The sequence below is a fragment of the Callithrix jacchus genome, chromosome X (assembly GCF_049354715.1).
Source record: "Callithrix jacchus isolate 240 chromosome X, calJac240_pri, whole genome shotgun sequence".
Lineage (NCBI taxonomy): Eukaryota > Metazoa > Chordata > Mammalia > Primates > Cebidae > Callithrix > Callithrix jacchus.
In genome coordinates this window covers 60,298,399-60,325,449 of record NC_133524.1, presented here as the reverse complement: position 1 = coordinate 60,325,449, position 27,051 = coordinate 60,298,399, and the positions used below count along the sequence as shown (strand labels likewise).

Here is a 27,051-nt window from a genome sequence, read left to right as displayed (position 1 = left end):
ACCTTGGTCTGAAAGCCCTTTATAATATAGGCAAGAGATAAATGATGGGTGTTGCTAACTAAAACTAAAATCAGATAGGAGTTTTGTTATAAGCCAGAGTCCAAACCTGTGAAAATATTAGCTTAGGAAAACTTTCTGGCTGAGTTGGCTGCAGCTGAATAATGAGTCACTTGTTCATTTCAACAGGGATGGGTTCAGTTTTCTGTGCCTCCTGGGTAGCACTGTGGTTGTCTGGGCCCAGTGGCCACATGCTGATGTGTGCTCGCTTTAGACAGGGAGAGGGCCTCGCCACTTCCCTGACATTTTAGTGAAACTAGATCACTTATCTCACAATTTACTTGCAGTCTCTCTAAGTAAGGATGTTATATGGCTTTCACCTTCAGTAGGTTATATTCATGTAATGTTCATTTAGTGAGCATTTCTATGTCCCAGGAACCAGGCTATGTGCCACAGGCATGAAGAGGATTAAGACAAGATGTTCATAATCTCGCAGAGGAGACAAGCACAAAACCAGCTAGTCATAACCAAGGCAGAGTGAAATAAGTGCTGTAACAGGCCAGGTACTGGGAAATTCAGGAAAAGGAGAGACTAAAATTCAATTTAGGGGGCTAGAGAAGGCTCAGTGAAGGAGATGGCATTGGAACACAGCCTTAAAGAATATGTTAGACCAGAATAGTATGGAACATATAATTGGACATTCTTCCACATTCAAGTTCTTTTTTCCCTAAACCTTTTATTTTAGGTCAGGGGTACACTTGAAGGTGTGTTATATAGGTAAACTCATGTCATTGGGCTTATTGTACAGATTATTTTATCACTCAGGTATTAAACACAGTGCCCAATAGTTACATTTTTTGCTCCCCTTTCTTCTCCCACCTTTCACCCTCAAGTAGACCCCAATGTATTTTGCTCCCTTCTTTGTGTTCATGTGTTCTTATCATTTACCTCCCACTTATATGTGGGAACATGCGTTATTTGTTTTTTTGTTCATGCATTAGTTTGCTAAGGATAATGGCATCCAGCTCCATCCATGTTCCTGCAAAAGACATTATCTTGTTCTTTGTTTATGACTGCATGCATTTAAGTTCTTAAAGTCTGAAATTCTTCCACTGTACAGGCTGTGGCAGCTCTCATTTTTCCTTTCATGTGGAACCTGCTGTGTCTTCCTGGAGACTTCGAGTCTCCCAATCCATCCCAGTCTCATGGTCCTTCAAGCACTTCTAGATGAGACTCTATGGTAAGAGTTTTCAAGCAGATATTTTTCAGCACGTCTTTGTCCTCTGACTTTAGTTTTTATCTATCTTGCTAATCCCTAATTTTTCTTTGCTAAAATTAATGTTAATTATCCAGTATGAAGTATCTCAACAACTCTCCAGTCTAACTCAACATTTCTTTGTGTCTTCCCTAATTCTCTTCCACAACCCAATCTTCTATGGAGGAGGCATTCCTTTCTATGAGTAACTCTTTATTCCATGTTTTCTCAACTCTTTCAGAACTGAGTAGTATGTTTTTTCTCCTCTCTTGTATCCAGTCTTCATTGCCTGTTAATGGTTCTCTCCTTTGAGGCAGATCCAGGGTTTGCAGGGCCTAAAGCTTAGTTAATCTTGGGAATCTTCTTCAAAAAAAAAGAATACAAAATTATAAATACAAAATTAGTGGGGGAAATTAATACTTACTTAGAAGGGGCTTGTGTAAGTGTGAGCGGCCCTGAAGCTTATTTCATAGTGAAACCACCTCCGTCTGTTCTATAATAAAAACCAAACCACAGAAACTTCCCTTTCTTTGCTACTGCAAACCATTGTTCCCTCTCTTTCTCAACACCCTGACACTATTCAAGGAAGTAGGCTAGGTACATTATCTTGACTTTAACATCATTTTGACCTCATGCCCACTATTGTATTGCAATGGTTTTTTCTGAAGCACCATTAACCTCCTAATCTCTAAAGCCTGTGGCCTTTTCTTGGTCCTGAACGTACTTGTCCCTTCCACAAAGAATTCAACACATGGATCATCCTCTAACTTCTGCAAATGACTCCTTTCCCACTCAAGCACCAATGGTGAGCCTTTCTCAGGGTCCCATCAACATCCCAGGTTGTCTTCCCTCCCTTGTGACACAATGATCACATCTATACCATGGCTTCCACCATCACCTACCTGTGTGGCTGACCCAATTATATGCCCTTTGCTCTGACTTCCCTTATAAACCTCAAACTTAAGATACAAACTCTCAGAGGAAAACTCAAGATGGCACTGTGAGAACAACCCAGGATTGAAGCTCTCGGTGAATGCGCAGAGAGGTGAGTCAGAGCCGCATTTCCAGACTGATCTTTGTTGCCCACAGAATGGGGAAATCCCCAGGTATAAAGGAGACGTGGGACGCCAGGCAGAGATTTTGGCTGGTGCAGCCAGCAGCCAGGGTGGCGGCGGCCAGCCCTACACAGCACTCCGCACAGGGAGCGCTTGTCCGGGTGCCATGTTGAACCAGCAACCTGAGACTTGAGAGGGCTGAACTTGAGACTGAACAGGACTTGGACAGTGGGCCAGCCCAGGGGATTGCAGGGACACAGTGTTTGGGGTAGCACAGTGGGACAGACAAAACGGCGATTCCAAAGGCTCCCGGTGAAGACGGTCCCTGAAAGTGCAGCTCAGTGGGGGAGGGGCGTCCACCATTACCGAGGCAATCACCCCTACTGAGACACATGTCCATTGTTGACGCAGCCTGCCATTGCTGAGGCAACCCGATACAACAGAGAGACTCCGCCGCAGGGCGTAGCCCGAGGCAGCAGGGTGGAGACTGCAGCAGAAAGGCAGAGCCTGCAGCAACAAGGCGAAAATCACACCAGGAGGGTGGAGCCTCGGCAGGCAAATAGTGACGAGACTGCCTCCTAGCTGGGCAGGACAGCGCAATGGACATTCAAAAATAAAACCCCAAAATCCCCCCCAGATAAAGCATCTGAGAAAAAAAAGGGTTTTTTTATGAGTTCTGTTGCAGCAGAATTAAACATAGCAGCCTAATAGCCCTGAATGAACAACAAAGCTCCCAGCTCAGCAATTGAGCTCCTGTAAAGTACAGACTGTACAGCTCCCTGACCTCTCTATATCCAAAAGACTGACATTTGGCAGGCATCATCCTGGGAAAAAGAAAGCAGAAATAGAAACTGGTAGCATCCCTCGCTGTTCCGCAGCTGCTATAGGTGAACCCCAGACAAGCAGGGCCTGGAGTGGACCTCAGCAGTCATACAGTGAAGGGGCTAGACTGGTAGAAGGAAAACCAAGTAACAGAAATACTTCATCATCAACAATATGGGTGTCCACTCAGAGACCCAATGGAAAAGTCAGCAACTACTCAGACGACAGGTGGATAAATCCACAAAGATGGGAAGAAACCAGCGCAAAAAAAGGAAAAGACCCGAAACCAGAACACCTCACCTCCTAGAAAGCACCAAAATTCCTCACCAGCAAGGGAACAAAGCTGAACAAAGAATGACTGTGACGAAATGACGGAATTAGACTTCAGAAGGTGGATAATGAGAAACTTTGTGAGCTAAGAGAACATGTTTAAATCAATGGAAAGAAACTAAGAACTTTGAAAAAAGATATGAAAAAAGATTCGAGAAAATGATAACAAGAATGGATAACTTAGAGAGGAATATGAATGAATTAAAGGAGCTGAAAAACACAATACGAGAACTTTGTGAAGCATGCACAAGTTTCAATAGCCGAATTGACCAAGCACAAGAAAGAATATCAGAAGTTGAAGATCTATTCAATGAAATAAAATGAGAAATCAAGATCAGAGAAAAAAGCGCAAAAAGGAATGAACAAAGTCTACAAGAAATGAGGGACTATGTGAAGAGACCTAACCTACTTTTGATAGGTGTACCAGAATTTGACGAAAAGAATGAATCCAAGCTGGAAAATACTCTTCAGGATATCATCCAGGAAAATTTCCCCCACCTAGCAAGACAGGCCAACACTCAAATGTAGAAATACAAAGAACACCACAAAGATATTCCGCAAGAAGAGCAACCCCAAGGCACATAATCATCAGATTCAACAAGATTGAAATAAAGGAGAAAATACTAAGGGCAGCCAGAGAGAAAGGTCGGGTCACCCACAAAGGGAAGCCCATCAGACTCATAGCAGATCTCTCGGCAGAAACGCTATGAGCAAGAAGAGAGTGGGGGCCAATATTCAACATTCTTAAAGAAAAGAACTTCCAACCCAGAATTTCATATCTAGCCTAACTGAGCTTCATAAGTGAAGGAAAAATAAAATCCTTGACAAACAAGCAAGTACTCAGAGATTTTGTCACCACCAGGCCTGCTTTACATGAGCTCCTGGAAGAGGCACTACACATAGAAAGGAACAACCAGTACCAGCTATTCCAAAATCACACTAAATGCTAACGAGCATCAACATAATGAAGAATCTACAACAACAAATGGGCAAAACAGCCACCTAGCATCAAAATGGCAGTATCAAGTTCACACATACCAATATTAACCCTAAACGTAAATGGACTAAATGCACCAATCAAAAGACACAGACTGGCAAATTGGATAAAAATCCAAAACCGAGCAGTGTGCTGTATCCAGGAAACCCATCTCACATGCAAGGATACACAAAGGCTCAAAATAAAGGGATGGAGGAAGATTTACCAAGCAAATGGAGAGCAAAAGAAAGCAGGAGTTGCAATTCTCATCTCTGATAGAATAGACTTTAAAGCAACAAAGGTCAAAAGAGAAAAAGAAGGCCATTACATAATGGTAAAAGGATCGATACAACAAGAAGAGCTAACGATCCTAAACATATATGGACCGAAAACAGGAGCACTCAGATACATAAGGCAAGTTCTTAATGACTTACAAAGAGACTTAGACTCCCACACAATAATACTGGGAGACATTAACACTCCACTGTCAATATTAGACAGATCAACCAGACAGAAAATCAACAAGGATATCCAGGGCTTGAACTCAGACCTGGAGCAAGCAAACCTGATAGACATTTACAGAACTCTCCACCCCAAATCCACAGAATACACATTCTTCTCAGCACCACATCACACCTACTCTAAAATTGAACATATAATTGAAAGTAAAGCACTGCTCAGCAAATGCAAAACAACTGAAATCATAACAAACAGCCTCTCAGACCATAGTGCAATCAACTTAGAACTCAGAATACAGAAACCAACCCAGAACCACACAGCTTCATGGAAACTGAACAACTGGCTCTTAAATGTTGACTGGATAAACAACGAAAGGAAGGCAGAAATAAAGAAGTTCTTCGAAACCAATGAGAACAAAGACACAACATCCCAGAATCTCTGGGACACATTTAAAGCAGTCGCTAGAGGAAAGTATATAGCAATAAGTGCCCATATGAGGAAAATGGAGAGATCCAAAATTGACACCCTAGCGTCAAATTTGAAAGAGCTGGAGGAGCAAGATCAAAAAAACTCAAAACCCAGCAGAAGACAAGAAATAACTAAGATCAGAGCTGAACTGAAAGAGATTCAGACACGAAAAACCCTTCAAAAAATCAATAAGTCCAAGAGCTGGTTTTTTGAAAAGATCAACAAAATAGACAGACCACTAGCCAGATTGATGAAAAATAAGAGAGAACAACCAAATAGATGCAATAAAAAATGATAAAGGGTCAAATGGAATTTCTATTTCTAAGGCCTTGAGGAATACACGAATGTTCATTGCAGCACTGTTTACAATAGCAAAGACCTGGAATCAACCCAAATGCCCATTGATAATAGACTGGATTGGAAAAATGTGGCACATATACACCATGGAATATTATGCAGCAATCAGAAATGATGAGTTTGTGTCGTTTGTAGGGACATGGATGAATCTGGAGAACATCATCCTCAGCAAACTGACACAAGAACAGAAAATGAAACACCTCTTATTCTCACTCATAGGTGGGTGATGAAAAATGAGAACACATGGACACAGAAAGGGGAGTACTAAACACTGGGGTCTATTGGGGGGAAAAGGGGAGGGCCAGTGGGAGGGGGAGGTGGGGAGGGATAGCCTGGGGAGAAATGCCAAATGTGGGTGAAGGGGAGAAGAAAAGCAAAGCACGCTGCCATGTGTGTACCTACGCAACTGTCTTGCATGCTCTGCTCATGTACCCCAAAACCTAAAATCCAATAAAAAATTAAAAAAAAATGATAAAGGGGAAATCACCAGAGATTCCACAGAAACTCAAACCATCATCAGAGAATATTACAAACAACTCTATGCACATAAACTAGTAAACCTGGAAGAAATGGATAAATTCCTGGACTCCTGTGTCCTCCCAAGCCTAAACCAGGAGGAAGCTGAAACTATGAATAGACCAATAACAAGGTCAGAAGTCGAGGCAGCAATTAAGAGCCTACCACACAAAAAAAGCCCAGGTCCAGATGGGTTCACAGCCGAATTCTACCAGACACACAAAGAGGAGCTGGTACCATTCCTTCTGAAACTATTCCAAATAATCCAAAAAAAGGGAATCCTTCCCAAATCATTTTATGAGACCAACATCATCCTGATACCAAAACCCGGCAGAGACCCAACAAGAAAAGAAAACTTCAGGCCAATATCCATGATGAACATAGATGCAAAAATCTTCAATAAAATATTGGCAAGCCGATTGCAACAGCAAATCAAAAAACTTATTCATCATGATCAAGTAGGATTCATCCCGGGGATGCAAGGCTGGTTCAACATACGCAAGTCTATAAACGTAATTCACCACATATACACAACCAAAAACAAAAACCACATGATTATCTCAATTGACGCAGAGAAGGCATTTGACAAAATTCAGCAGCCCTTTATGCTAAAAACCCTCAATAAACTCGGTATTGATGGAACGTATCTCAAAGTAATAAAAGCTATTTATGACAAACCAACAGCCAATATCATACTGAATGGGCAAAAACTGGAAGCATTCCCTTTGAAATCCGGCAGTAGACAAAAATCCCCTCTCTCATCACTCCTATTCAATATAGCACTGGAAGTTCTAGCCAGAGCAATCAGGCAAGAAAAAGAAATAAAGGGTATTCAGATAGGAAAGGTGGAAGCCAAATTGTCTCTATTTGCAGTCGACATGATAGTATACCTAGAAGACCCCATCGCCTCAGCCCAAAAACTCCTGAAACTGATAAGCAACTTCAGCAAAGTCTCAGGATATAAAATCAGTGTGCAAAAATCACAAGCATGCCTCTACACCAATGACAGACTTAAAGAAAGCCAAATCAAGAACGAACTGCCATTCACAATTGCTACAAAAAGAATAAAATACCTTGGAATACAACTCAGAAGGAACTTAAGGGACCTCTTCAAGGAAAACTACAAACCACTGCTCAATGAAATAAGAGAGGACACAAACAGATGGAGAAACATTCCATGTTCATGGTTAGGAAGAATTAATATTGTGAAAATGGCTATACTGCCCAAAGAAATTTACAGAATCAATGCTATCCCCATCAAGCTACAATTGACTTTCTTCACAGAACTGAAAAAAACCACCATGAACTTCATATGGAACCAAAAGAGAGCCCGCATAGCCAAGTCAATTCTAAGCAAAAAGAGCACAGCGGGGGGCATCACTCTACCGGATTTCAAACTGTACTACAAGGCTACAGTAATCAAAACAGCATGGTACTGGTACCAAAACAGAGATATAGACCAATGGAACAAAACAGAGGCACCTGAGGCAACACAACGTATCTACAACTATACAATCTTGGAGAAACCTGACAAAAACAAGCAATGTGGAAAGGATTCCCTGTTTAACAAATGGTGTTGGGAAAACTGGCTAGCCATGTGCAGAAAGCAGGAACTGGACCCCTTCCTGACACCTTTCACTAAAATTAACTCCAGATGGGTTCAAGACTTAAACATAAGACCTGGCATGATAAAAGCCCTAGAAGCAAATCTAGGCAAAACTATCCAGGACATAGGAGTAGGCAAGGACTTCATGAACAAAACACAAAAAGCATTGGAAACAAAAGCCAAAATAGACAAATGGGACCTAATGAAACTCCACAGCTTCTGCACGGCAAAAGAAACAGTCACTAGATTGAATCGGCAACCAACAAAATGAGAATAAATTTTTGCAGTTTACCCATCTGACAAAGGGCTGATATCCAGAATTTACAAAGAACTCAAACAGATTTACAGGAAAAAAACAAACAAGCCCATTCAAAAGTGGGCAAAGGATATGAACAGACACTTTAAGAAAGAAGACATATATGAGGCCAACAATCATATGAAAAAGTGCTCATCATCACTGGTCACCAGAGAGATGCAAATCAAAACCACATTGAGATGCCATCTTACGCCAGTTAGAATTGTGATCATTAAAAAATCTGGAGACAGCAGATGCTGGAGAGGATGTGGAGAAAAAGGAACACTTTTACACTGTTGGTGGGAGTGTAAATTAGTTCAAGCATTGTGGAAGTCAGTGTGGCGATTCCTCAAGGCCTTAGAAATAGAAATTCCATTTGACCCAGCAATCCCATTACTGGGTATATATCCAAAAGACTACAAATTGTTCTACTATAAGGACACATGTACACGAATATTCATTGCAGCACTGTTTACAATAGCAAAGACCTGGAATCAACCCACATGCCCATTGATGATAGACTGAATTGGAAAAATGTGGCACATATAAACCATGGAATATTATGCAGCAATCAGAAATGATGAGTTTGTGTCGTTTGTAGGAACATGGATGAAGCTGGAGAACATCATTCTTAGCAAACTGACACAAGAACAGAAAATGAAACACTGCATATTTTCACTCATAGGCGGTCGATCAAAAATGAGACCACATGGACACAGGGAGGAGAGTACTAAACACTGGGGTTTATTGGGGGGAAAAGGGGAAAGCCAGTGGGAGGGGGAGGTGGGGAGGGATAGCCTGGGGAGAAATGCCAAATGTGGGTGAAGGGGAGAAAGGAAGTAAAACACACTGTCATGTGTGTACCTACACAACTGTCTTGCATGTTCTCATGTACCACAAAACCTAAAATGCAATAAAAAATTAAAAATAAAAAAACATACAAACTCTCTACCTAAGTTCCATCAGCACACCAAATTCAACATCTTTTTCTTGATGTGTCAGTGACATCACTCCATCCTAGCCACCTGTTCTAGCAATGTCAAAGTGTTCCTTTGAACGGATTTACTCTCTCTCCTTCTATCCTCTCGTGATCTCTACGATCTAGCAGTTCTACCCCACACTACTCCAAGTGTGGTCGTTTCTATTGCCATTTCCCCTTCTTCAATTTTATTTTGCTATTGACTTGGACAGATCCAAAGGCTTTTCATTGCTTGGAGCTAGGGAACCTCAGAGCTGCGTATGACTTGCTCCATTGAATTAATGGCAGGCTAGATCTAGAATCCAGGTTTTTTGCTTCTTTTCAGTGGCTACTTCATACTTCTTAGCCCAATATAATCCATTTTATATATGAATGGCAGATTAATTTTTTTTTGAGATAGGGTCTCAATCTGGTTGCTCAAGTTGGAGTGTAGTGGTGCAATCTTGGCTCACAGAAGCCTCAAACCCCCAGGGCTCAGGTGATTCCCTCACCTCAATCTCCTTAGTAGATAAAACTACAGGCATCTGCCACCATGCCTGGATAATTTTTTGTATTTTTAGTAGAGATGGGGTTTTGCCACATTGGCCAGGCTGGTCTCGAACTCCTGGACTAAAGCAATCCATCTGCCGTGACCTGCTAGAGTGCTGGGATTACCAGTATGAGCCACCACACTTGGCCCAGATTAATATTAAAAGTGATAACTCGACTGAAGGAGCAAAGATGAAAGATGTTTGAAAATCAGCTTTAGGAATCTGTCGAGGGATTTCCAAGATGGCGTGGTAGGAACAACTCAGAATTGCAGCTCTCAGTGAAGGCGCAGAGGGTGAGTCCTAGCCACATTTCAAGATGGATCTTTGTTGCCCACAGAATGGGGAAATTCCCAGGTGTAAGAGAGACACGAGATGCCAGCGCAGCCCTTTCAGCTTGCTGGCCATTTTAGCCGGCGCCGCAGCACAGCGGCACTGCGCACAAAATGCACTGGTCTGGGTGCCCTGTTAAACCAGCAATCTAAGATTTGGGAGGGCTGATTAGCATATCCATCTGATTAAACGGGACTTGGACAGTGAGCCAGACAAGGAGATTCCCAGGAAGCAACATTTGAGCCGGTGCAGTGGGTCACTGCAAGGCAAATCACACAGATCCTGGTGCCCTATCAGCAGCCGACTGAAATACCTGGGAGAGAGTCAAATGTTCAACTTAAAAAGAGAGAGAAAAAGGGCTCTGAGGCAGGGAGCCAGGTGATCAGGCTCGGTGGGTCCAACCCCCACAGGGACAAACAAAAAGGCAATTCAAAATGCTCGAGGTTGAGAGTTTCACTGCAGGCACAGCTGAATCCAGGACGGTTCAGCTCAGTGGGGGAGGGGCGTCTGCCACTACCGAGGAATTCCACCCCCACTGAGGTACCCTCCCATTGCTGACGCAGCCTGCCATGCTGAGGCAACCCGCCAAAACAGAGAGATTCCACCAACAGGGCAGAGCCCACGAAAGCAGGGCAGAGCCCTCAGGCAACAGGGAGGAGCCCACAGCAACAGGGCGGAGCCCACAGCAACAGGGCGGAGCCCACAGCAGCAGGGCAGAGCCCAAGGCAACAGGGCGGACCCAGTGGTAGGAGGGCAAAGCCTCAGCAGGCAAATAGTGACTAGACTGCCTCCTAGCTGGGCAGGACAGTACAATGGATACTCATAAAGAAAGCCCTAACTCCCCAAGACAGACCATCTGAGGAAAAAAAAGGGGGTTTTATAAGTTCTGCTGCAGCAGACCTAAATGCACCTGCCTAACAGCCCTGAATGAACAATGGAGCTCACAGCTCAGCACTTGAGCTCCTATAAAGTACAGTCCGACTCCTCAAGCACCTCCCTGACCCCTGTATATCAAAGAGTCACCTAAAAAAGGACTGATGAGGCTGATATTTGGCGGGCATCATTCTGGGACAAAGATAGCAGAAGAAGAAACTGGTAGCATCCCTCACTGTTCCACAGATGCTACAGGGGTACCCAGGACAAGCAGGGCCTGGACTGGACCTCAGCAGTCCTACAGTAGAGGGGCTAGACTGTTAGAAGGAAAACTAAGTAACAGAAATACTTCAGCATCAACAATCTGGGTGTCCACTCAGAGACCCAATCGAAAAGTCAGCAACTACTCAGACGACAGGTGGATAAATCCACAAAGATGGGAAGAAACCAGCGCAAAAAAAAGGAAAAGACCTGAAACCAAAACACCTCGCCTCCTACAAAGGACCAAAACTCCTCACCAGCAAGTGAACAAAGCTGGACAAAGAATGAGTGTGACGAAATGACAGAATCAGACTTCAGAAGGTGGATAATGAGAAACTTCCATGAGCTAAAAGAACATGTTATAAATCAATGCAAAGAAACTAAGAACCTTGAAAAAAGATTTGAAACAGATTCAAGGAAATGATACCAAGAATGGACAACTTAGAGAGGAATATGAGTGAATTGAAGGAGCTGAAAAACATAACAAGAGAACTTCGCGAAGCATGCACAAGTTTCAACAGCTGAATTGACCAAGCAGAATAAAGAATATCAGAAGTCGAAGATCAACTCAGTGAAATAAAACAAGAAACCAAGATTAGAGAAAAAAGTGCAAAAAGGACAAACAAAGCCTCCATAAAATGTGGGACTATGTGAAGAGACCTAACCTACGTTTGATAGATGTACCAGAAAGTGACGAAGAGAATGAATCCAAGCTGGAAAATACTCTTCAGGATATTATCCAGGAAAATTTCCCCAACCTAGCAAGACAGGCCAATATTCAAGTCCAGGAAATTCAGAGAACACCACAAAGATATTCTGTAAGAAGGGCAACCCCAAGGCACAAAATCGTCAGATTCACCAGGGTTGAAATGAAGGAGAAAATACTAAGGGTAGCCAGAGAGAAAGGTCGGGTCACCCACAAAGGGAAGCCCATCAGACTCACAGCAGATCTCTCAGCAGAAACTCTACAAGCCAGAAGAGACAGGGGGCCAATATTCAATATCCTTAAAGAAAAAACTTTCAACCCAGAATTTCATATCCAGCCAAACTGAGCTTCTAAGTGAAGGAAAAATAAAATCTTTTGCAAACAAGCAAGTACTCAGAGATTTTGTCACCACCAGGCCTGCTTTACAAGAGCTCCTGAAAGAGGCACTACACATAGAGAGGAACAACCAGTAACAGCCATTCTAAAAACATGCCAAACGCTAAAGAGCATCGACAAAATGAAGAATCTGCATCAACTAACGGGCAAAACAGCCAGCTAGCGTCAAAATGGTAGTATCAAATTCACACCTAACAGTATTAACCGTAAATGTAAATGGGCTAAATGCACCAATCAAAAGACACAGACTGGTAAATTGGATAAAAAACCAAAACCCATCGGTGTGGAGTATCCAGGAAACCCATCTCACATGCAAGGATACACAAAGGCTCAAAATAAAGGGATGGAGGAAGATTTATCAAGCAAATGGAGAGCAAGAAAAAGCAGGAGTTGCAATTCTCATAACAGATAAAATAGTCTTTAAAGCAACAAAAATCAAAAGAGACAAAGAAGGTCATTACATAATGGTAAAAGGATCAATAAAAGAAGAGCTAACAATCCTAAATATATATGTACCCAACACAGGAGCACCCAGATATATAAGGCAAGTTCTTAATGAATTAGAAGGAGAATTAGACTCCCACACAATAATGGTGGGAGACTTTAACACTCCACTGTCAATACTAGACAGATCAACAAGACAGAAAATTAACAAGGATATCCAGGGCTTGAACTCAGACCTGGAAGAAGCAAACCTGATAGACATATACAGAACTCTCCACCCCAAATCCATAGAATATACATTCTTTTCAGCACCACATCACACCTACTCTAAAATTGACCACATAATTAGAAGTAAAGTACTCCTCAGCAAATGCAAAACAACTGAAATCATAACAAACAGTCTCTCAGACCATAGTGAAATCAAGTTAGAACTCAGAATTCAGAAATTAACTCAGAACCGCATAGCTTCATGGAAATTGAACAACTGGCTCTTGAATGTTGATTGGATAAACAATGAAATGAAGGCAGAAATAAAGAAGTTCTTCGAAACCAACGAGAACAAAGACAGAACATACCAGAATCTCTGGGGCACATTTAACGCATTTTCCAGAGGAAAATGTATAGCAATAAGTGCCCACATGAGAAGAATGGAGAGATCCAAAATTGACACCCTATCGTCAAAATTGAAAGAGCTAGAGGAACAAGATCAAAAAAACACAAAACCTAGCAGAAGACAAGAAATAACTAAGATCAGAGCAGAACTGAAGGAGATAGAGACACAAAAAACCCTTCAAAAAATCAATAAATCCAAGAGCTGGTTTTTTTGAAAAGATCAAGAAAATAGACAACCAGCCAGAATGATAAAAAAGAAGAGATAAAAAATCGATGCAATAAAAAATGATAAAGGGGAAATCACCACAGATTCCACAGATATTCAAACCATCATCAAAGAATATTACAAACAACTCTATGCACATAAACTAGTAAACCTGGAAGAAATGGATAAATTCCTGGACACCTGTGTCCTCCCAAGCCTAAACCAGGAGGAAGCCAAAACTATGAATAGACCAATAACAAGGTCTGAGGTTGAGGCAGCAATAAATAGCCTACCACACAAAAAGAGCCCAGGTCCAGATGGTTTCACAGCCGAATTCTACCAGACACACAAAGAGGAGCTGGTACCATTCCTTCTGAAACTATTCCAAATAATCCAATAGGAGGGAATCCTTCCCTAATCATTTATGAGACCAACATCATCCTGATACCAAAACTCGGCAGAAACTCAACAAGAAAAGAAAACTTCAGGCCAATATCCAATTATTTCTTGTCTTCTGCTAGGTTTTGTGTTTTTTTGATCTTGCTCCTGTAGCTCTTTCAATTTTGACGATAGGGTGTCAATTTTGGATCTCTCCACTCTTCTCATTTGGGCATAGATGCAAAATCTTCAATAAAATACTGGCAAACTGATTGCAACATCAAAAAGCCTATCCATCATGATCAAGTAGGATTCATCCCGGGGATGCAAGGCTGGTTCAACATAAGCAAGTCTATAAACGTAATTCACCACATAAACAGAACCAAAGACAAAAACCACGATTATCTCAATTGATTCAGAGAAGGCACTTGACAAAATTCAACAGCCCTTTATACTAAAAACCCTCAATAAACTCAGTATTGGTGGAATGTATCTCAAAGTAATAAAAGCTATTTACGACAAACCAACAGCCAATATTATACTGAATGGGCAAAAACTGGAAGCATTCCCTTTGAAATCCGGCACTAGACAAGGATGCCCTCTCTCACCACTCCTATTCAGTACAATACTGTAAGTTCTAGGCAGAGCAATCAGGGAAGAAAAAGAAATAAAGGGTATTCCAATAGAAAAGGAGGAAGCCAAATTGTCTTTATTTGCAGACGAAATGATAGTATACCTAGAAGACCCCATCGTCTCAGCCCAAAAACTCCTGAAACTGATAAGCAACTTCAGCAAAGTCTCAAGATATAAAATCAATGTGCAAAAATCAGAAGCATTCCTATACACCAACAACAGACTTGAAGAGAGCCAAATCAAGAATGAACTACCATTCACAATTGCTGCAAAAAGTATAAAATACCTCGGAATACAACTAACAAGGAACGTAAGGGACCTCTTCAAGGAAAACTAGAAACCACTGCTCAACGAAATAAGAGAGGACACAAACAGATAGAGAAACATTCCATGTTCATGGTTAGGAAGAAGCAATATCATGAAAATGGCTATACTGCCCAAAGGAATTTACAGAATCAATGCTATCCTCATTAAGCTACCTTTGACTTTCTTCACAGAACTAGAAAAAACCACCATGAACTTCATATGGAACCAAAAGAGAGCCCGCATAGCCAAGTCAATTCTAAGCAAAAAGAAAACAGCAGGAGGCATCGCACTACCGGACTTCAAACTATATTACAAGGCTACAGTAATCAAAACAGCATGGTACTGGTACCAAAACAGAGATATAGACCAATGGAACAGAACAGAGGCATTGGAGGCAAGACAACATATCTACAACCATACAATCTTGGATAAACCTGACAAAAACAAGCAATGAGGAAAGGATTCCCTGTTTAACAAATGGTGTTGGGAAAACTGGCTAGCCATGTGCAGAAAGCAGAAACTGGATCCCTTCCTGACACCCTACACTAAAATTAACTCCTCATGGATTAAGGACTTAAACATAAAACATGGCGCCAGAAAAACCCTAGAAGAAAATCTAGGCAAAACCATTCAGGACATAGGAGTAGGGAAGGACTTCATGACCAACACACCAAAAGCATTGGCAACAAAAGCCAAAATAGACAAATGGGACCTAATCTAACTCCACAGCTTCTGCACGGCAAAAGAAACAGTCACCAGAGTGAATTGGCAACCAACAGAATGGGAAAAAATTTTTGCAGTTTACCCATCTGACAAAGGGCTGATATTCAGAATTTACACAGAACTCAAACAGATTTACAGGAAACAAACAGACAAGCTCATTAAAAAATAGGCAAAGATATGAACAGACAGTTTACAAAAGAAGACATACATGAGGCCAACAAACAGATGAAAAAATGCTTATCATCACTGGTCATCAGAGAGACCAGTTAATCAAATGAAACCACATTGAGATACCATCTCACGCCAGTTAGAATGGCGATCATTAAAAAATCTGGAGACAGCAGATGCTGGAGAGGATGTGGAGAAATAGGAACACTTTTACACTGTTGGTGGAAGTGTAAATTAGTTCAACCATTGTGGATGACAGCGTGGCGATTACTCAAGGCCTTAGAAATAGAAATTCCATCTGACCCAGCCATCCCATTACTGGGTATATATCCAAAGGACTGTAAATGTTTCTAGTACAAGGACACATGTACACGAATATTCATTGCAGCACTTTTTACAATAACAAAGAGCTGAAACCAACACAAATGCCCATCGATGATAGACTGGACTGGGAAAATGTGGCACATATACATCATGGAATATTATGCAGCAATCAAAAATGATGAGTTTGTGTCCTTTGTAGGGATATGGATGAATCTGGAGAACATCATTCTCAGCAAACTGACATAAGAACAGAAAATGAAATACCACATATTCTCACTCATAGGCGGGTGAGGAAAAATGAGAACACATGGACACAGGGAAGGGCGTACTACACACTGGGATCTATTGGGGAGAATAGGGGACGGACAGTGGTGAGCGGTGGGAGCTGGGGAGGTATAGCCTGGGGAGAAATGCCAAATATGGGTGAAGGGGTGGAAGGCAGCAAAACACACTGCCATGTGTGTACCTATGCAACTATCTTGCACGTTCTGCACATGTACCCCAAAACCTAAAATGCAATTAAAAAAATAAAAAAAGATAAAAGTGATAACTCTCACCAGATGAGACTATTATACTATGTTCCCTGCCATGGTATTTCAGGGCTCAAAATCTGTACAAAAATAACATCTCAACTTTTTCTTTTGGCCCCTTGCTGTACTCTACAATCAAATGGCCTCTTGGATATCCTCTGAATATGACCAGACTTTCATGCAAATAATTTCAGTAATTAGTTTCTTCCTCCCCTGAAATGTAGTTCAGTAGTTTGAACCTCGTGTCACACAGGATTGTCTTTACTTGTGTGTTTTAAGACATTGTGGTGACTCCCCAGCAACCATTCCATCCAAGCAGATTGGAAATCCAGAATAATCCCATCTACTTCTCTGTGATTGGTTTAGGGGTAGGCATGTGACACATTTCTGGCCAAGGACACACTAAGGGAAGTCTGTTGGGAAGATACTTGGAAAGGTTCCCATGTGTTAGAAGGAAGCGTAGAAGAAAATGTCCTTTCTGCCTCTGGATATTTTCATGTCTGGATGTGAACTGCAAGAACAGCTACAGACACCTTGCTCTCAACCCAACAAAAGTGATGGAAAGAATTTGGAGTTTTGATGACACAAAGGCTCAGATCAACCAATCCTGTTCTATCTTTGGACTTCCTATTATGTGAAGTAATTTATTTCCTTATTGTCCAAGGCATGTTAAATCACAGTTTTCTATTATTTGCAGCCAAAGGAATCAGAAAACAATATTTTGTTTTGGATGCCAAACGTTAAGCTTCTAATTCAGGGACTATATCTACGTATCTCTCTACTTTTCTTAAAGATTGGTATGCAGCAGACAGATGCTCAAAAAGTGATTTTGAAATTAATATTTATATATATATATCTGAGATACAACTAGTAAAAGCACTTGCAATTTAGAAAGCTTTATTTTGTAAATAGAGCTTTCTCAAATTCATACCAACTTCTGAGGAGTTTACTGCTCTTTGTCTCAAATCCTTATCTGGGATTGCCATGCCTGTTAGGGTCCCAAGAGAACTGGGGACTGAAGGAAAAGTAAAGCGGCAAGCCACTTCTGTGCTTAACCCAGCAATAATGCCAGTATGGTATCCTAGTTGTTTCTGGCTCAGAGCCCAGGGCTGCAACCCCTTCTCCTCCCAGTCCCAGTGCATAGTGGTACCTCTAGTGCTGGGTTCATGAATCCCCATAAGTACAGAGTTTTATATGCAGAAGTATTTTCCTGGGAAGATGGATTATAGCTTTTATTAGATTTTCAAAAGGGTCTGTGAGAATCCTAGCTTTCTTAAAGGGTAATAGAAGTTAGACTAGAAGATGGTAGAAGTTGGGGCATGGCCAGGGAAAGGTAGGGTGGTTTGAATGATGGGAGACTGATTTTGTGGGCTGTGGGGAGCTACTAAGTTACTCAGGTAAATTGGGAAAATATGTCTGTCTTCTTACAGACTAAGAAGGACTATAACATGATACAATATCTCAGAAGTAAATGAATACAAAAACTTTCAATAGACTTAATATATCCCTGTGTTGTTCTGTATTTTGTCATCTAAGGGGACCAGTACCTCAGCGACCTCTTGTAAATGAGGAAAAAAGAGACATCTAGGTGCCAGGCTTAGGTAACTCTAGGTAAGAATAGTTTTGCTCATCGTCACTGGTCATCAGAGAGATGCAAATCAAAACCACATTGAGATACCATCTCACGCCAGTTAGAATGGCGATCATTAAAAAATCTGGAGACAACAGATGCTAGAGAGGATGTGGAGAAAAAGGAACACTTTTACACTGTTGGTGGGAGTGTAAATTAGTTCAACCATTGTGGAAGACGGTGTGGCGATTCCTCAAGGCCTTAGAAATAGAAATTCCATTTGACCCAGCAATCCCATTACTGGGTATATATCCAAAAGACTATAAATCGTTCTACTATAAGGACACATGTACACGAATGTTCATTGCAGCACTGTTTACAATAGCAAAGACCTGGAATCAACCCAAATGCCCATTGATAATAGACTGGATTGGAAAAATGTGGCACATATACACCATGGAATATTATGCAGCAATCAGAAATGATGAGTTTGTGTCGTTTGTAGGGACATGGATGAATCTGGAGAACATCATCCTCAGCAAACTGACACAAGAACAGAAATGAAACACCGCATATTCTCACTCATAGGTGGGTGATGAAAAATGAGAACACATGGACACAGAAAGGGGAGTACTAAACACTGGGGTCTATTGGGGGGGAAAAGGGGAGGGCCAGTGGGAGGGGGAGGTGGGGAGGGATAGCCTGGGGAGAAATGCCAAATGTGAGTGAAGGGGAGAAGAAAAGCAAAGCATGCTGCCATGTGTGTACCTATGCAACTATCTTGCATGCTCTGCTCATGTACCCCAAAACCTAAAATCCAATTAAAAAAAAAAAATTTCTTCAAAAAAAAAAAGAAAAAGAAAAACGCGGTGCCCCTTTCTGCAAAATTATTAATTTCAAAATAGCGACACCAGAGCATTAAACCAAACTCGCAGCCCTTCTAAGCTGGAAGCACTGTGCAACTACATTGGTTGGATGCACATGCCGCTGGTCCTGCCTCTAGCACTTATTATTACACATACTATTGTCTGCCAAATTGGGATCTATTCCTTTGGACTGCCATGCAGTCCTTTATTTTTTGAGCACCTAGAATGAGCCAGGAATTGTGCTAGTGGTGGGATTCCAGATAAAAGTGAGCATTAAATTCAATCATATTGGGTTTCTACCATCTAACAGGTCTTGTTCTAGGTCCTGGGGATACAGCTCTGAACACAACATTAACATTGGGCAGAGATGAGGAGCAAATAAACAGGGAAAAGATTAGATAGTGACAGGTGCTCAACAAAAACTTAGCAGAGGATGATGTGACACAGGGTGACTATTTGAAATTGGGTGGTCAGGGAGGCTCAGAGATGACATTTGAGCTAAGACTTTTATGAAAATAGTGGGCAGCCCTGGCTCCATAGGGGTGGGAGTGGAGAGGGTTATCTTAAGCTTGGGAAACAGGACAAAATAAGGAAAGTGGAGACAGAGAGAATATACACAGCAGAGTGAACACAGGTGGTAGTTAAGGGAAAGAATAAAATCATGGGAGGTAAGAGGAAACAGCCTGCTGGGGCCAAACCATCGTCTTGGGTAAATGGATGGTTTGAGAGCAAAGGCCGGAGCAGCGAGTCCAGTGACAAGGTCCTCACCAGATTCAAGCTAGTGAAGCGGTGGCTCAGACTAGGGTGAGAGTAGTGGAGGTGACGCTGGGTGGGTCGCACCCGCGTCTCACACGAGGTCCCACTGGTCAGGTTAGCGGGTGCCCCGCTGAGGGCCAAGAGGAGGCGCTGCCCCCACGGGCTGACTGGAGTCTGCAGCTGCGCCCACGCGGCCAGCGCGATCGGCCTCGCACGAGTCCGGCCCGAAGCTAAGCGCGGGGTCTCATGCTCCTCCCCGAGTTCTGGGGCCCGGGCGCCAGCTGGCCCAGAGCTTCCAGTCCGCGGATGCAAGGAACGGAGCAGATGGGTAGGGCAGGTGGGAGGTGGGTCAAGGCTATGAGGGGGCGGCGGGAGCGCGCGCGTGGGCGCCCTGGCCTGGTGCAAGCGCCGAAATGGCTGCGCGCAGGGCGCGCCGGGGTGAGGAGGACGAGGGCGGGGTGGGCAACTTTCCCAGGCGGTGGCTGGCATGGCGTCGCTGTTGCCCTTTTAAGCTTCGGGACCGCAGCCTCCTGCCGCTGGAGTCGGTTACAAAGGAAGCAGCAGCCCAGGTCGCCTCACAGCTACCCACCGAGGCTTCCGCGTCCCTCGCCATTTTCCAGCCGCGCTCGACGAGGCGGACCCACTAGAGCGCCGCCCATGCTAGCCCAGAGGGGCGGTGGCGACAGTGACGGCGGCTTAGGGCCCGGCTCCTCTTCCGCGCCCCTCCCGCCGGAAATGATGGGAAGATGTCAGTGTCAGGGCTCAAGGACGAGCTGAAGTTCCTGGCGTCCATCTTCGACAAGAACCACTAGCGATTCCGCATCGTCAGTTGGAAGCTGGAGGAGCTGTACTGCGAGTTCCTGGTGCCGCAGCCTGGAAGCCCGCACTTGCCGCCGCAGTCGCTCACTCTCCACTCCAATATCACGGTGAGGCGGCCAGCTGCGGCCCCGCGGGGCAGGGCGAGGGCGAAGAGGAGCCACCGCGAGTCCCGGGACAAAGGGGAGCCGGCCCCGGAGAGGCCCCGGCTTCCCGGGCGGGGCAGGCCCACCCCTTTCCCCAGCGACTGGCCCAGCCCAGGCCCGGCTGGGACTGTTCGAGGCTTGGGTGGGAGGAGGAGGAGGGCGCGTCTCCGGTTTCTCGCTCGGGGTTGGCTTGGGGGCCACGGGCCCCTCTCGGCCCCCGTTGCCGCGCTGCGAAGTGTGAGCCCGGGGCGGCCCGAGCCCTAGCGGGGCCCATGGCCGCCCTCAGCACGTCTGTTCCCGGGACCGCGGCGGGGCGGGAAGGCTCCGGCTGCTGTTTGAGCCCAGTCTGGCAAAGGGAAAGGTCTTAAGTTTTAATGCCTCATTTTTCAGTCGGGTTTTCCTCATTCCCTCTTGTTCAGCCAATTATTTAAGTTTGAGTTTAAGGAGAAACTGACAATGAAAACGGATTCGTTGACGGAGGAAAAGTTGGAATGCAGCCCCTGGTGCTGCTTGAGTGACCCCTCTCCCCCGGGCCTGGCTGCGCGCTGCTGTGTTCTGAAAAGGCGCATAGTACAGTTGATGCGGCAGGTGGTGTTGAATGTGTATTCCTGTGGCCCCTCCCGCGTGCGTAAGCCTCGAAAATGGATAGGTGAAAGGAGATACGCGCCAGGGCTACTCCCCGGAAAGATCGCTTAATGTCACAAAGCCGAAAAGACACTTTGAAAAGCTCACTTTGATTTAAGCGGAAAGCTCATTAAAAACCCAAGGCTTCGTAAAGTAATTGAAGTATTAAGTAAGTTTCTCTATAAAAGTGTATCATGAAGCTATTCGTCGTGAAGTTGAGTTAGGATATTGGTATAAACTGTAGAATATTCTCTTGGTTATAATAGGTGGTGGTTTTGGTCTTGTCTTCAAATATGGCTAAACCCAAGACTATTGTCTTTAACTCCCTTTGGTTGAGTAAGTGGATACTCAAGTGCCTGCAGTGTGGCTGGCGTTTGCAAAATCCTTGAGGTTATAATTGGCCTTAAAATGGTTACCAGACTATCTGGGGAGAAGGTGTGTTAATTTCAGAAGACAATGCAATTAAGTGCTGTACTCAGGAGAGAAATCTTTTATTGAGTGAATACGTCTGAGTGTTCTGGGCACTAGTGTTGCAGAATTGAGTAGAGCAGTCCTCGCTTTCAGAACTCAGTCTTCACAGGGGAAGAGTTTTCAACAGAGTGACAGCTCCTATGGTATCATCGTGAAAGCCAAAGGGAGCAACTGATTTTGATTTGAGGGAGGTGTGCTTCAGACAGGGTTTTGAGGAGAGGCTGAGACAGTTGGAGCTGAACTTCCACAGGGTTTTGGAAGGCTGGCGGTAGGGCCTTTGAGACTGAGAAAACTCCCCCCGAAAAAGACACGGAGACTTGAGAAAGTGTGGTTTGCTTAGAAGTAGAAATTTATGCTCAGACTTGAGAAGCCCACGATATAAGCTGTCGAAGGGGAAGATTTTCCAAGAGTGGAAAACAGGAAGTGTAGTAGTGTGCATGAAGCACGTGACGGAGACTGGCCTTAATGGCTTGGAGGGTGATTATTCTGGTAGAAGTTGGGGCATGGCCAGGATTGACTGATAGGAGACTGAATTTTGTAGGCTGTGGGAAGCTATTAAGTCACTCAGGTAAATTGGAGAATGTATGTGCCATCCAGGACTAGAGGTGTTTCTCTGTAGTGGGTGGCATTAGGAAATGTGATCCCAGTGGGGGTGGGGTGGCCTTGTTGCTGTGCTGGCATTTAATGCCAGGGGTACAGGGATGCCAAATGTTTTGTAGCTTTCAGACAGTCTGCCATAACAAAGAATTATGCCACCTAAAGTGCTGCTGGCACCCTGTCAAGAACCATATTGGAGGCTGGTAAGAGTCTGCTACAGACAATGATCATGACTGATGACCTGGATTAGGCAGTGGCAACAGAAGTGGAGCAAGAAGTGAAAAATGAGACACTTTTAGTACAAGGAGCATTTGGTGAGGACTAGTGTAATGGTACTGCTAAGTAGAAACTATTAAAATTGAGGTGCTTGTGAAATTTGACAGACTATCAGAAGATAATTATGGCTGTTGCTCAGTAGAAATGTCTGCTAACTTTTTATTTTGGAAAAACATCAAACATACAAAAGTTGAACAGTGTGATGTAGCCAGCCTCAACAATGATAAACTTTTGAGTAATCTTATTTCTTCTGTGCTCCGCTTTGGATTATTTTGAAGTAGATTCCAGATTGATCACTTCATCTGTAAATATTCGTTTGTATCCTTTGAAAGTAAAGACTCTTTTATTTTTTATTATTAGTTTTTGAGACAGATTTTCGCTCTGTTGCCGCAGCTGGAGTGCAGAGGTGTGACTTGGATCCACTGCAACCTCCACCTCCTGAGTTCAAGCAATTCTGCTGCCTCAGCGTCCCGAGTAGCTGGGATTACAGGTGTCCACCGCCATGTAATCTGGCTAATTTTTGCATTTTTAGTAGAGATGGGGTTTCACCATGTTGGCCAGGCTGGTCTTGAACACCTGACCTCAAGTGATCTACCCACCTCGGCCTCTCAAAGTACTGGGATTAAGGAAGTGAGCCACCATGCCCAGATGTAAAGACTTATAAACACGAATGAGTGTTTTGATAAAATCAACATGGCTTGTTCATGTTGATACTATTTGTTTAGAAGGGAAAGATCAAGGAAAAATGGGGTTGGACTTCAAATGGTTTGGTTTGATTTATGATTTGTTATTCTCTGAAGTTGCAGTGCTTAAAAAAAGGTTGCAGGGGGCCGGATGTGGTGACTCATTCCTATTACAAGGTCAGAAGATTGAGACCATCTTGGCTAACATGGTGAAACCCCATCTATACTAAAAATACAAAAAATTAGCTGGGTGTGGTGGCACGCACCTGTAGTCCCAGCTACTTGGGAGTTTGAGGCAGGAGAATTGCTCGAACCGGGGAGGCAGAGGTTACAGTGAGCGGAGATCACACCACTGCACTACAGCCTGGGTGACAGAGCAAGATTCCGTTTCAAAAAAAAAAAAAAGGAATGAGTTTGACTTATTCTGTAACTTTTCCTCTTTAGACAGTTCAAGTATTTATTGAGTTCTTCTAAGTGCCAGGCCCTGTCTTCTTTATACTTACCAAGAAGCATCCTCATGCAGTTTCTCAAATGTTTGAGAAACTAAGTTGTTTTTCACACACATGCATGTTAGTTCCTGAAGAGTCCTGTAGAGGTACTCTGCCCGATTTTCCTTTCAGATTTCTGTATCAGCTACAGGCTTCCCCTTGTAGAATGTACCCCTGACCTCCACACCTTAACCCTACCCAATTTGTTTTTATATGCCTGATCATCCCTCAGGCTCTTCTGGGTCATATTCAGTTCATGCTGATATTTCCCCTTCTTCCTGTCTTTAGACATTACTATTTTTGGATTGGTTATGTTTTCTTACACAGTATTCTGTAAGCCTTTAAAAAAAATTTTATGGTGGCAGGGGAGAATATTTTATAATTATGCTTTGTGCTTTTTATCTTCCACTCAATAAATGCTGCGTAAATATTTGTTGAGTATATGACCCTATTCTAGCTCTAATGTATTTGAACAAAAATCTTAACTGCCTTGTAAGTTAACTGCAAAGAATTTGTCAAAAGTTTAGAGATCAAGAACTTGTCATGGGTAGTACAAAAAGGTCACTAAGGGCTTGATGAGTCTGTAAATTGACGTAATATGAAAGAGAGTATAAGAAGTGGAAAAAAAAAACAGAGTAGATGTTTTACTCTATTGGCCAAGGGAATTGAGCTAAATCTTTTTCTGTTTTATAAATTTGTCCTTCTCTTAAATAATGAAGGGAAAAGAACACTCTTTTTCAACCTCAAGGAATCATTTTTATTACTTCTTTTCTGTGAAGCCATGTTATGAGAGATTGTTACATAAACTTAAGTATAGTTTTTCCATCTTCAGTAAACTAACCTCATTGCCATCTAATTAGTTGTTACGATCACACTGAAACGCAAAGCAGCTTGTTTTAATAACCTGTGCAGCGTTATTGGGAGCTAGTATATGGCTTTCTTTTAGTCCTTTTGAAGTATTTAACATAACGACAACTCCATTACTCCTTTTATGGAATTCTTGGCATTTGAAGTTAGTTAATTTGAGTTAGTTAATTCCCTAACTCCTTTTAGGGAATTACTGTTTTAGAATGAAAAATCTCCCCCAGGAAGGGAATTACTGTAAAGGAATGAAACTTTGTCTTCATTTTTCTGTATGACTTGTAGCGCATAAATTGTTACTCATTCTGCATGAGTGGCTGCTTGCTAGGATGTTTTGAGTGGGACTTTTTTTTTTTGATTGGGCTAATTAAATTTCTATTATTGCCAAAAAGCACCTACCCCCAGCAGCAAGATACTAAATTTTAAAAATGGTGGAGCTCTGAATCTAGGAGGAAGTGAGAAATTTAACTTTTATTTAGTAGTTAGGACATTAAGTGAATTGCTTCTTTTACTGTTTCTGTATACAATAGATATTTTTTGCCCTGCAAGAGAGCATATAGAGGAAAGCTCCTTGAAAATGATACTGTCTCCTACAAATATTAGAGTGATGGCATCATTTGTGACTGAATAACACTTTATTTTGAAAATGCTTTATAACAGCTTTTCATGGGAATTAAAGCAATGCTGTTAACTTCATCTTGCATTTTTCTCATCTTTACTGTGATTAAAAAGTAGTCCAGTCAAAGTTGTACAAAGGAAATAAACAAACCTGGACTAAGGCACCCAAGATTTTCTCTTTGGTTTGCCCCCCGGGACAGATTACCTTTCCAAATTGAATTCATGGAGAAGCATTTGGAAATATCAAAACTGTCATGTTAAGCACCAAGTGGTACTTTCAGTCTAGAAGAATCGTTTTCATTTATATGACCAATTTATAATATAGGGTTAAATTCTTAGTGGTTATCTATCCTCTCTCATCCCCATTTTTATACCCTTCCTTGAAAGGAACAGATAGATACATGAAGAGGGGACTGTGGTTTCCCTTTTGCAAATAGTGTATCCCTTAGTATTTTTATTTTTATTTATTTTTTGTTGTTGTTGTTGTTCTTTGGGGTTTTCTTTCTTTTTTTTTTTAATTTTTTTATTGGATTATAGGTTTTTGGGGTACATGAGCAGAGCATGCAAGACAGTTGCATAGGTACACACATGGCAGTGTGCTTTCTTTTCTTCTCCCCTTCACCCACATTTGGCTTTTCTCCCCAGGCTATCCCTCCCCACATACCCCTCCCACTGGCCCTCCCCTTTTCCCCCCAATAGACCCCAGTGTTTAGTACTCCCCTTTCTGTGTCCATGTGTTCTCATTTTTCATCACCCACCTATGAGTGAGAATATGCGGTGTTTCATTTCTGTTCTTGTGTCAGTTTGCTGAGGATGATGTTCTCCAGATTCATCCATGTCCCTACAAACGACACAAACTCATCATTTCTGATTGCTGCATAATATTCCATGGTGTATATGTGCCACATTTTTCCAATCCAGTCTATTATCAATGGGCATTTGGGTTGATTCCAGGTCTTTGCTATTGTAAACAGTGCTGCAATGAACATTCGTGTACATGTGTCCTTATAGTAGAACGATTTATAGTCTTTTGGATATATACCCAGTAATGGGATTGCTGGGTCAAATGGAATTTCTATTTCTAAGGCCTTGAGGAATCGCCACACCGTCTTCCACAATGGTTGAACTAATTTACACTCCCACCAACAGTGTAAAAGTGTTCCTTTTTCTCCACATCCTCTCCAGCATCTGTTGTCTCCAGATTTTTTAATGATCGCCATTTTAACTGGGGTGAGATGGTATCTCAATGTGGTTTTGATTTGCATCTCTCTGATGATCAGTGACGATGAGCATTTTTTCATATGATTGTTGGCCTCATATATGTCTTCTTAGGTAAAGTATCTGTTCATATCCTTTGCCCACTTTTGAATGGGCTTGTTTGTTTTTTTCCTGTAAATCTGTTTGAGTTCTTTGTAAATTCTGGATATCAGCCCTTTGTCAGATGGGTAAACTGCAAAAATTTTTTCCCATTCTGTTGGTTGCCGATCCACTCTAGTGACTGTTTCTTTTGCCGTGCAGAAGCTGTGGAGTTTCATTAGGTCCCATTTGTCTATTTTGACTTTTGTTGCCAATGCTTTTGGTGTTTTGGTCATGAAGTCCTTGCCTACTCCTATGTCCTGGATAGTTTTGCCTAGATTTTCTTCTAGGGTTTTTATGGTGCCAGGTCTTATGTTTAAGTCTTTATTCCATCTGGAGTTAATTTTAGTGTAAGGTGTCAGGAAGGGGTCCAGTTTCTGCTTTCTGCA

The 27,051-nt window shown here is 42.6% G+C and overlaps 2 protein-coding genes across 49 annotated transcripts in view; one reads left to right on the top strand and one right to left on the bottom strand.

Annotated features, from left to right (window-relative positions):
- Nucleotides 1-974: 974 nt before the first annotated feature.
- Nucleotides 975-20,791, bottom strand: LOC144581006 (uncharacterized). Of its 2 annotated transcripts, none has more exons than XM_078362629.1 (2): nucleotides 19,739-20,791; nucleotides 975-1,615 (listed from the first exon to the last, which is right to left on the bottom strand). In XM_078362629.1, exons 1-2 carry the CDS (start codon nucleotides 20,213-20,215, stop codon nucleotides 1,595-1,597), a joined length of 498 nt encoding a protein of 165 aa, XP_078218755.1. In that variant the 5' UTR covers nucleotides 20,216-20,791; the 3' UTR covers nucleotides 975-1,594. The 2 variants fall into 2 exon arrangements, with proteins under 2 accessions (XP_078218755.1, XP_078218756.1); XM_078362630.1 differs by having other exon boundaries at nucleotides 975-1,612.
- LOC128930681 (uncharacterized) overlaps nucleotides 19,896-27,051 on the top strand; it is a 159,307-nt gene continuing 152,151 nt past the window's right edge. For 44 of the 47 annotated variants that reach the window (XR_013531464.1, XR_013531465.1, XR_013531466.1 and 41 more), the window contains exon 1: nucleotides 20,467-20,652. The gene's annotated coding sequence lies outside the window, so the exon portion shown is untranslated. Of the gene's footprint in view, nucleotides 20,055-20,466; nucleotides 20,653-27,051 lie in introns of those variants that run through there. The other 3 variants (XM_078362604.1, XM_078362598.1, XM_078362597.1) reach the window with 1 other exon arrangement.

Bases quoted from the DNA above. Each gene is read 5' to 3' on its own strand.
- LOC144581006 (XM_078362629.1), bottom strand. From the start codon at position 20,215: ATGCCAGCCACCGCCTGGGAAAGTTGCCCACCCCGCCCTCGTCCTCCT. The intron at 1,616-19,738 runs GTGAGGACCTTG...TTTTTTTTGAAG, and splicing joins GCTTCACTAGCTTGAATCTG to AAGATTCCCAAGATTAACTA.